Raw genomic sequence first — 10,535 nt, forward strand, 5'->3', positions numbered from 1 at the left:
CATCTGCTATATAAAACAAAGCAGGATAATCAGCATATAAAACTATGTAACTTGGCAACAGATACACAGAGTATGATAGTATGATCTGTCATATAATTTGTCATCCAATCAAGCTGGTGACCTTTTATTTCAAACTTTCGCAGTTTATCTAGCAGTAGGACATGGTTGACTGTAATCTTTGGAAAGGTCAATATAGATCACATTTGTCATTTTTCTGTTACCATATTGGAGAGAATATATTCACATACATCTAAAAATATTGTTTCAGAAGAGTGGAGTGATTTCAAACCTAATATGATACATATCACTATTTTGAATACGACACTGATTTTAACCACATCTCAAACGTCATACTGTACTAGTACCATACTGAAACTTAACCAAAACAGTTACTCAAAACACTACATGCATGCCTAATCTAACTTACAATATAATGAAAATTACAAATGGTATTCCTATGGCAACTCTGTCCTACACCAAATGTTAACACCCAAAATTATATTTATCAGATTTTAATAAACTTTCCTACAAGTGGATTTGCAAATTATTTACTGACAAATGTTCAGTACAGATTGGGCAAACAGTAACAACACCAATAATATATCGCTACTCAGTATATCAGTACTCAGTAACAAAGATTTGTTTCCATTGTCTGTAATATAATTACTAAAAAAACACCATAACAAATATTACGGCAAGTTTGTATTCCCGGCCTTTAGGCTTTATTGACATTTACTTTACAGAATGTCGTAGTATTACAATCACACGCGAAACTAACAAGCACGCAAAGCCGGTGAAACGTACATAATTTTCTACATACTACCTAGCCCTGAGTACAGTCCTGTAGGTTGGCCTCCTTCCGTTGATCATTCGGCCCTCACAGTCCTGAGAAGTCGCATAGACCGGGGATTCGACACTATTGTGAAAGAGTGTATCGGGCGATTTAAGAGGCATTCAGCTTTGCAGTTAAAAAATAAGCAGGTCGATACGTCTAACTATTCTAAATACCTTAACTGGAAGCGAAATTACATAAGATTTCCCACTAGGGTCGATAGAATCGACATTTTCCAACGTCAACCGAAAATATACGCCGCCATCTTGTTCTTGACGCATTCATAAACAAAACGTTGTTTCGTTGCGTAAAACTTGCTTTCGCCAACGTTCCAGTGCTGTAGGTTCATTTTTCGGCCACAAAAAAGGTATTTGTAATCGCTAGATTAGTCGATAGATGTTTTAGCTGGTTACAATCATGAAAACTGCAGAACGGTTCTCCGCCATAAATTTGTAGGCGGGTGTCGAATCCCCGGTCTATGCGACTTCTCAGGACTGTGGGGGCCGAATGATCAACGGAAGGAGGCCAACCTACAGGACTGTACTCAGGGCTACATACTACCATAGAGACAAGACGTATATAGGTCAACGCCCTGGGTCAGCGCGACCTCAGTAGTGTTTGTTTCGGGTTGAACTCGTATTTTAATCACAGTGTATGTGCTTTTGGAGAAATCATTTATTTTAGCTGAGCAAAATATCCAGATTGTGATTGTTAGAGCAACGTTCCGGCGAGGCTTGTACTCTAGTGACATTCGTATTGCTGCTTTCATAAACAACACAGTTTTTACACGTGGTGTTGCGTTGTTTTTCTGTGAAACAAACACAATAAATTCCAACTTACTTTCAAGGGAACCATCCGCCATCTTGGATCAGACGCGCCTCTTTTTAAAGAACCGCTATGCATTACGGGATCGAAAACCCTGCTTCGGAAATTCCGAATATTTACGAGAACGACCGATTAGGTCACGAAGCTGTAAACCTGATAATGACGTCATGCATAATTAGGACAACATGGCTGCCTGATGTACTTGTGTTGCTGTGTGGCTCCTCTCAATATGGATTTTCGACCTTTTCGACAATAGATTTTTTTATTCCAACTAACGATTGAAATGATGCAAAATGGACTTCAACCAGTTGATGTCATTTGCGGCCACTAATCAAAAACAAGCTGAAAAAAAGGTAACGTATTTCCGTCATTCAAAAAATATGTTCTCAAAATCTACAATCAAATCCACAGGCGCTCGAGAGTCGAATCAGCTGTTGCTGTCTGTGTCTTTTAAAATATATTTTGGTGTTACACCAATTGCTGGATGTCGGTCACCACTGTGTGCCCATCTCTATATTAGTGTGTTAGAATAGACCCATACTTTGTCATTTAAAAAAAAATATGCAGCAGTTATGGTGATTGGCCATTGCTGTTTGGTGTCTTCGGTGACAATAATGTACGTGTTGTAATTATAATGCAAAGTCAGCATAGTTTCATCATCAAGGAACATGTGACAGTGCTTAGTTAATTAAAATTCACAAAATTTAGTTTTTATTAATAATAATTGCAAATTTTCTTCTCTTGTAAAGCTTGTTCATATCAAAAGATACAGTACTATTGTGCCACCGCCTAAAAAGGATGTCAAGAAAGTGAACACTGGTGCAATAAAAGCAATTTTAGAGAAGAAATCAAATCCCATTGGTATGTATATTAGGTATGATTTATTATTGTTCACACATAAATCTGTGTTTGTGAAAGAAAAATACATTCTCTGTTCAACCTTTTCACCACCAGACTTTCTCACCCACATTTTTCTCCACTTCTCTACTTTTTTTCTTCAATATTTCTGGAAATGAACCCTGATTTTGGTGCTGACAGACAGAATTTGAGTCAATTTTCTGTTTTACTCAAAAATTTTCTGAAATGAAATGCAGACTATAAACGGGACTACTTTGTGAACTCAGATGAAAAGAGGGAAATGATTGTGAAAAGGTTAAATTGCATGTTAAATTGATCTTATTCTGGCTCTAAGCCAAAATAAATCCCAGCTAAAAATTAAGTGTGATACAGCATTGCTTTTCAAACTACAACTGTGTTCTGTAATGGGTGTAAGGTAATCCATAATCAAAATCCTGAATGTCTATTTGCTCTATATATAATCTAGCCCTGCATACAGTGCTGTGTGTACAGGGACGCATTCGGTTGATAGATGTCCCCACCACAGCCCTGCGTACCTCCATAGACAAAGTCCGAGACTTTAAAAAATATAAATTTTTTAATGAAATAACATGCCCAGGTACCAAACATGATGATCGATCACCAGATATATCCAGAACTCCCAGTTCGGAGTCCAATTGTGGATGAAATCAGCTACTTTGCCCTAAAAACAAACACATTCTCTTGCGTGAATGAAATTAAAAATGGCGGCGTTTGGTGGATAATTCTTCAGGTACCAACGCGTTTACATTTTGTCCGTCTTTACTAGTCGCTTTTTAAAGACAGTTCAGTTTCAGATAACTTTGTAATGGTTGTTACGGATAACTATCGTCATTTCAACCGATTTCGGCTGGGAAACTACTTATTTTTAACTTGCGCACCAATTACGGTGCGCTCCCGGACTTTGTCTATGGAGGTACGCAGGGCTGTGGTGGGGACATCTATCAACCGAACGCGTCACCGTACACACAGCACTGTACGCAGGGCTATATATAATCTTACTAGACTCCATTATATGGAGTCTGTGATGTGGTCTGTAACATGTGTCAGTGAATTGACCTGACAATGAGTTGAGAAAGAGAAACAATAAACTTCACCATGTCTCTCTCTATGAAGGACAATCGTCTCAATTTTCCCACACATTAGCACTTCAATCCCCTTAGTGGTGGCATGAATAGTTCTGGAGCAAACAAAAAACTCCCTGGGGATAGATGTCTTTGTTTTCCATATTATTTTTAGTTTAAAGTGGAATGAATAATTTGTGGCTTAATTATTCATACTATAGTTGCTGCAATGGCTATTGAATTGCTTGTACCTTGTGCATCCTGCTGAAAAGTCAAATACATGTATACCATTCTTATTTTATTCATCAAATGTTTCTTAGCTGTCCTGTTTGCAACAATCATGATATATATGTATAAATGTACAGCAATCACTCCTGTTAATAATATTCCAGTCACTCTTCATTTGTTGCATTTGTTGGCACCCCTCTATTTATTTTGGACACCCTTCTGCTGGAAGATGTTGTAACAATGAGCCATTCCAGTTTATATCTGCACCCCCCCCCCCCCCCCCTGTTGATGAGTTTGTGTGTTTACTTCATACAGGGTATAATTTCCATGGGTGTATAAGTCATACAAAGTTTTATTTCCAAATCACCATTCACCATACAGTAATGGAAATCCAAAACTATAGTTCCTACTTATGGTGTTGATGAGTTCCATTGTGCCACCATACAGAGTACGATTTTCAAATATAACTCATCATATGCTAATATACCAAGTTCAAAATTGTATATTTGATAATGGAAATCCAAACTAGTCCTGGCTCATTCATGCCACCATCCTTATCTAATTTCAGTAATAAAAAAAAAAAAAAATAACTATTTCATACTGGCCCAATTTTTTTACCATATACAGTCAGAATTCCAAGTTTTTTTAGTCATACTGTTGGAAATCCAACCTCATTAACCAGTATGTGGCGAGATAAACTAGGCCATATTTTATTTAGTAGCCATAACTGCCTGGATTTCCAGGAATTTTTTTTCCATACTCGTCTGGATTCACAGATTCTGTTTCTTCATATACAGTTGGAATTCCAGGGTATTTTCCCCATCATACAGTGCTGGAAATCCGACCACATCAACAGGGGGGTGCAGATATAAACTGGAATGGCCCAATGTTGTTGAGACACCTCAAGAAAATAACAAGTGATAAACAGTGAACTAAGTGTCAGACAGGTCCCGGATATTTAACAGGACAACTTTCACTTAGAAAACCAAACTGTCTGAATGAACAAACAAAATAAAATAATGGTTCACACGTAAAATGATTGACACCTGCAACATGCAAGTTTTATGTTGTGTTGGTGCATGCCAGTTGGAACAAATTCTATCAATCATCATTTTATTCCTAAATTTTCTCAGCTTCTTAAAGTATTTGCCAGAATACAAGGACTGGCAACAATTTATGGCAATTACTTCATAGTTCTACTGTAAAATGACTGGGTTTAAATTTCGTTGATTTACCATTCCAGGCATATTCAATGGGTTTTAAATTCACGGTTTTATCATTTAGATAATGTGTTCTATGCCAAATTTCACATATCCACTGGGTTTTAATTTAGCGCATTTTCCAGTCAGAAAAATAAGTAAAATTAAAATCCAGTGAATAATTAACCTCTTTACAGTATTAAAAAAAATCAATGTCAACAAAAATCATGAATGACATTGTGCATTAATTTGCTTTGTGTTACCTTTGTCAACACTTGTTTCTCTCATATGGTAACTTTTTACACAGTCCCTATCACATAACTCAAACAAGAAGCTGCATGTGCTTCGTTATTTGGCAGTATTTTCTTACTTCAAAGTTGATTAAAGGGGGGCAGGCAAAGAGGACATTTGTCATCTACTACACAGCTTGTTTTATACAAGTTTTTTGGCCAGAATTCATTCATAGATCCCAAATTTCATGTACGGAGTGCGAAAAGCCAGACCTCTGCTCCCCTTTAGGTATGTTTTATTCAAATAATACCATGTGACTCACAAACACAATGCAATGCTGAATTACAGACACAATATCATGTCGACGTAGACACAATTTCATGTCAACTTGTGCAGTGCCATATTGACTTACAAACACAATGCCATATATGCAGATCCTGACAATGAAACAACTAATAATTCATTTCGATACAGTATGTTATTGTGTACATTGTACATAGTAAATTCTGTTTTGTCCTTTCAGGTGACAGGAAAAAGAATCAAATCAAGGAAGATTCAGCAACTTTGCAGGCTACAGAGAGGAAGATATCATCTAAGCAAAGTTCTGTAAGCAAACCTAGTGTGAAACCAAGTACAGTTGAACAACCACAGCTTAAGCATAAAAACAAAGATCATATACAAAAACATCAGACTTCTGTCGAAAGGGTTAAAATACCAGACAAAAAGGATGGAAAGATTAGAACATTGGACAAGTCGCGAGGTGGAGTGACAAAAACATCAGAGAAAATCAAAGAGAAATTACGAGAAGAAGATGTTAAGACCATCCCAAAATCATTTTCTGCTAAAAAGACTGGTCCTAACCCCTCGCCTATGGATTTCTCTGAATTAATGAAACTTGCTGAAAAACGGCAACATGAGCCTCCTTCATCAAGGAAAGATGTAGTATGTGAGAGTAAGCCATCTACGAGTAATGGAAGAATAAGTTCAAAGAATCACAGAAGTAGAACAGATGCAAAGCCATCTACTAGTAATGGCAAGATCACCACAAAGGATAAACAAAGTACAAGGCACTCTGCGAGTAATGGCAAAATTCTCCCAAAAGATAAGCAAAGTACAAGGGTTTCCATGAGTAATGGCAAGAGTATACCAAATAGTACCAATGATGGAAGAGATGTCGCTCAAAAGAAAATGACAAGTAATGATATTAATCGGATAAAAGGAAAAGAAACTATTAGAAAAACAACAAGTAAAGTAACTGATCGGACTATAGATAAAACAAGCCATCACAGTGGAAACCAGAAAGTATCTAAGGAACAGAAAAGTGTATCAGATAAACAAAAATTGTCTTCTCGTGTGCCTCAAAATCATACAAAACCAGGACCGAGTCGTGTATCAGAACAACCATTCAATTCCCGGTCCAAGGATAAATTTGTATCACCACCTCCACCACATCCTTTAAGACCCCCCATGCCTTTGAAGAGACCAGGTGTGTTGTCATTTCTGTTTCTGTCGTTAAATATACATGATGCTTTTAGAAGGCATTTTTAAAATGTAGTTATAACTGAGGGCATAAATATGTCTATTGCCTGTATATACTGAGAGTCTGGAGATGCATGTAGTATACAATGTATCAATGCAGCTTTTGTTTTGAGGACAGCACTTTCTAATTTCACATGCTTTTTTGAAATGAGAATGAGATTTCAATCATTCAACACAACAAAAACTCTGGGCTTTTTTGCATTGCTTTGTACAGGCATTCCCCAGCTACTACATAGATGGAATGTTTATATAACCTCTTTGGTGCATGAACATGAAAAACATTTCTATAATCAGTTCAGACGAGAAACTCGTGCTATTTTGTCATAGTTGTACAAGTAGTTTAGAATGTGCAAATTAATGTCACCATTAATAATTCCTGTCCTGTGAATTGTTCAATAAATAATTCATGTTTTGTGTTAATATTTTCTTATTTGCAAATATAACCAAGTTATAATTTCTGGCTTACTATTAATAAGTGAAACTCAAACTTGGCAAAAATGCAATGCATATATAGAAATTTACAGAAATGCAATAACTGTCACTGATAACTGATAACTGATAATGAATGCATACTATAAATGGTTTTGTGAATACAAGTGTACAATCTCCACATTAGTATAAATGTAGTAATTTATGCCAAAATCAATTTAAAGTTTACATAAATCTGTGGGTTTAACAATGTGTCCATAATTCTGTATGCTCAGATAATATATAACATTCATGATGTAATTTATTACAGCAATGCCTCCACCTTCTCGCAAAGTGAAAAAAAGACGAAGACTTGACAGCGACAGTGACTATGAAGATGATGGCTTTATTGATGATTCGCCCATGGACAATGACCCTTGCGATGTTTCAAGTTTTATTAAGCAGATCTTTGGATATGATAAAAACAAGTGAGTATCAGGGAAATGTTTTTAACATTTTGAATACTTGCAAATCTCGATAAACCAAAGTTGGTATACTACAAGATTTTGCACAATCACAAACATATACACACAGGCATGAGCGTGTGTATATATGTAGGAAGTGGTTTTTGCAAAATCAAGCCATTATATTATACCAACTTCATTTAAATGTAATTTTGAGACATGGAAATAAATTTAAAGCATCAAAAACTTGTACGAATGTGATATAGCTCCTGAAACAATCTCCTTGGAACCATGGTAAAAACTAGCATACAGCAGTGGTACAAAGTTTCCTGTTAGCGGCAATGTTGATATATGTAAAATTGTCTCAATTGACATTATTTCAAAGTGTATGTTATTTCTTCTCTAGGTATGGATATGAAAGTGATTATTCATTGCGAAATATGGATGCAAGTTTCTCACAGATTCAGAAGGAAGAGGCCAGAAGGTACATTGTTCATTGTTACTTAGTCTGTTATCATTTTCCTTGTCATTAACTACCTTTCTTGTGAGTGTGTTAATGTGTGACTATTACAAGGACAGGCCGGTAGGCTGGTTGGCGATCCACTCCGCTCAAAAACAAGCACCATGTTTTTGGCTGTTTCCATGGTGTGACATAAACGTGAAGCTAACGTCGGTTTATAACTAATACGAAGTTCGCAAACACCATTCAGTTTTTGGAAGTCACTTAGTTTATTACTAGGACCACAATCACTCTCCTAGTCGAGTGACTGTGCTAGGACGTATTCTGCTGTTACATTTATTATTTCCAACCGTTTTGCGATAGCATTTTCTAGAATGAAACGTTTCCTGTAAATGCTGGAAAGCTAAATAATGAAATAACGAGATGGTAAATATTTACCTAGAGTACAGTATGTTGACCTTCATAATAATATACTTCATAATGCAAAACATTAGTCACGGTGAGTTATTTAAATATACGACTCCTAATCGAAAAATATGACCACAGTCCAGAATTTCAGACGGATATTAAGAAACCTAAGAGCATATCAAAAGCATTTACTCTAAAATATAAAAAAGAACTGCAGTCAAAAGTCAAGAATGCCAGCAAATAAAGGACTCTGCCCCACAATCCTTTGTGCGCGTTATTAAGGACACGCGCAAAAAACTGTGCCACGCTTGTCAAATCTGGGTCAAATATACAGTACGCTACTATCTTGCCACAGTGGAGTGTTCGGTGACCATTGAATTAGCCCGTGATTCATATTTTATGTGTATTAATTTATTCATCAATTTTCGTGACTGACAGTACTGTCCAAATTTTAGTCAATTTTAGAGCATTGCCAGGCAATGGACGCGGGGCTCTTTGGCGACGACCGCATAGAGGTCAAAATACGCGTTCTATTTTTACGCGTTAAATATGGCTCTTCCATTTCGCCTCCTCCGGAATGTTCTACTTTCACAGCCTAATCGCAGGTTTTTCGAAAAACGTCAAAAAAACACAAGAATTAGTAGAAATGTTCCTGTTTTGGGCGGATTATTGATGGAGAATAATGTCTTTATTACAAAAATGCTGAAAAACCGTGAGTTGTTGCCTTAGTTATTTTTTTATTGGCGAAAAACTGCGAACTTGGCAAATTTGGTTGCACAACTTTATCATATACATTCAGCGACACCGATAAAACTGGTAGGAGGTAATACATTTGGGGCGAAAGTATTCAAAAATCAGTTTTTGGATGTTGCAATGGCAATGGTGGGCCAGGATTGTTTTCCAATTAGTGACGGCACGACCTACCTGTGAAGTATGAACAAAACCGGCCGAGCGGAAACAATCACAGAGGAGTTAAAAGCCGTTGCTGGTGAAAAGTTACCCCAACTTTAAGGTCAAATTTCTCGGTAATGAAAACAGATATCAAAAATTCAAATGGTAACTTTGTGCCCACACTCAAGCTGAGTAGAATGAGCTATGTCTGAAGTGTTTTATCCCAAATTTGTAGGAGGAGGAGATACATTTGGCGCGAAGCTATCCAAAAATCAGTTTTTTGGCTGTTGCTATGGCAACGGTGGGCCAAAATTTTTTGCAGATTTTTCCAGATAACTAGGGTGAAGGTGTGACCTACCTGCCAAGTTTGAACGAAATCGGCCAAGCCAAAAAAATCACAGAAGAAATCATACGTGAAAACACTGGAAATGTACACACACAAACACACACACAAAACGACAAAAGTGATTATAAGGGCAATCCTAGCGGAGCGGATCGCCAATAATCAAATATATTGTTACTATTATTGACTACCATCTTTAAAGTGTGGATGAGATTGCTTTCATAGCATTTATCTTCTACAACAGAGCCATATCAGCTGATTGGCTAACACAGTATGCATTTCATCTTTGCAGCTATAGACTTGGATTGCAGGAAGATATGGAAGAATTAAGAAAAGAAAAGGAAGAAGAAGCAAGAAAACTTGCCAGGAAAAAGAAAGCCATGAAATCCAAAAAATAAATGACATTGCCAACAAAATTTTCTTAATCCATTTCTTTTATTATATTTTGATGCCAGTTATTTTTAAGAAGCGCTATATTTCATTTGATCCTTTTTATGTAATTTCATGTTTGGTGCCAACCCGGTGCTACTTAGTATTAAATCTTATTTATTCATAGATTGTGAATATATCAAGAATTCATGATAGCAGTAATATTTTACGTAACTTTCACTAACAAAGCACATGCACTCGCCCAAACAAGCTGATATTTAACAATTTTATTTGCTTACATTCCCTGCTAACTTACTCAGTTACTTGCTTCCTAATGAGAAAACTCCTTATTTATTTTAGTCTTGAATTGATACCAGGATGAAGTAAAAAAACAGAAA

The 10,535-nt window shown here is 36.4% G+C and overlaps 2 protein-coding genes across 2 annotated transcripts in view; one reads left to right on the forward strand and one right to left on the reverse strand.

Moving 5' to 3' along the window:
- Window positions 1-1,740, reverse strand: part of LOC100375078 (protein lin-9 homolog) — a 29,463-nt gene extending 27,723 nt beyond the window's left edge. The window contains exon 1 of the mRNA XM_078010243.2: window positions 1,673-1,740. Within this exon, the coding sequence (XP_077866369.2) occupies window positions 1,673-1,694 (22 nt within the window). The 5' untranslated portion in view covers window positions 1,695-1,740. The remainder of the gene's footprint in view (window positions 1-1,672) is intronic.
- An 84-nt stretch (window positions 1,741-1,824) lies between these two features.
- LOC100375375 (uncharacterized) lies at window positions 1,825-10,323 on the forward strand. The gene is made up of 6 exons (XM_002735884.4): window positions 1,825-2,010; window positions 2,407-2,518; window positions 5,779-6,741; window positions 7,534-7,690; window positions 8,073-8,150; window positions 10,061-10,323. The coding sequence occupies exons 1-6, from the start codon at window positions 1,951-1,953 to the stop codon at window positions 10,164-10,166; spliced, it is 1,476 nt and encodes a 491-aa protein (XP_002735930.2). The 5' UTR covers window positions 1,825-1,950; the 3' UTR covers window positions 10,167-10,323.
- Window positions 10,324-10,535: the final 212 nt, after the last annotated feature.

The sequence above is a fragment of the Saccoglossus kowalevskii genome, chromosome 1, assembly GCF_978046115.1.
Source record: "Saccoglossus kowalevskii chromosome 1, keSacKowa6.1, whole genome shotgun sequence".
Taxonomy (NCBI): domain Eukaryota; kingdom Metazoa; phylum Hemichordata; class Enteropneusta; family Harrimaniidae; genus Saccoglossus; species Saccoglossus kowalevskii.

Coding starts and splice junctions, on each gene's coding strand:
- LOC100375375 (XM_002735884.4), top strand. CDS start 1,951: ATGGACTTCAACCAGTTGATGTCATTTGCGGCCACTAATCAAAAACAA. Junction 2,011..2,406: donor AAAAACAAGCTGAAAAAAAG/GTAACGTATTTC, acceptor TCTCTTGTAAAG/CTTGTTCATATCAAAAGATA. Junction 6,742..7,533: donor CATGCCTTTGAAGAGACCAG/GTGTGTTGTCAT, acceptor AATTTATTACAG/CAATGCCTCCACCTTCTCGC.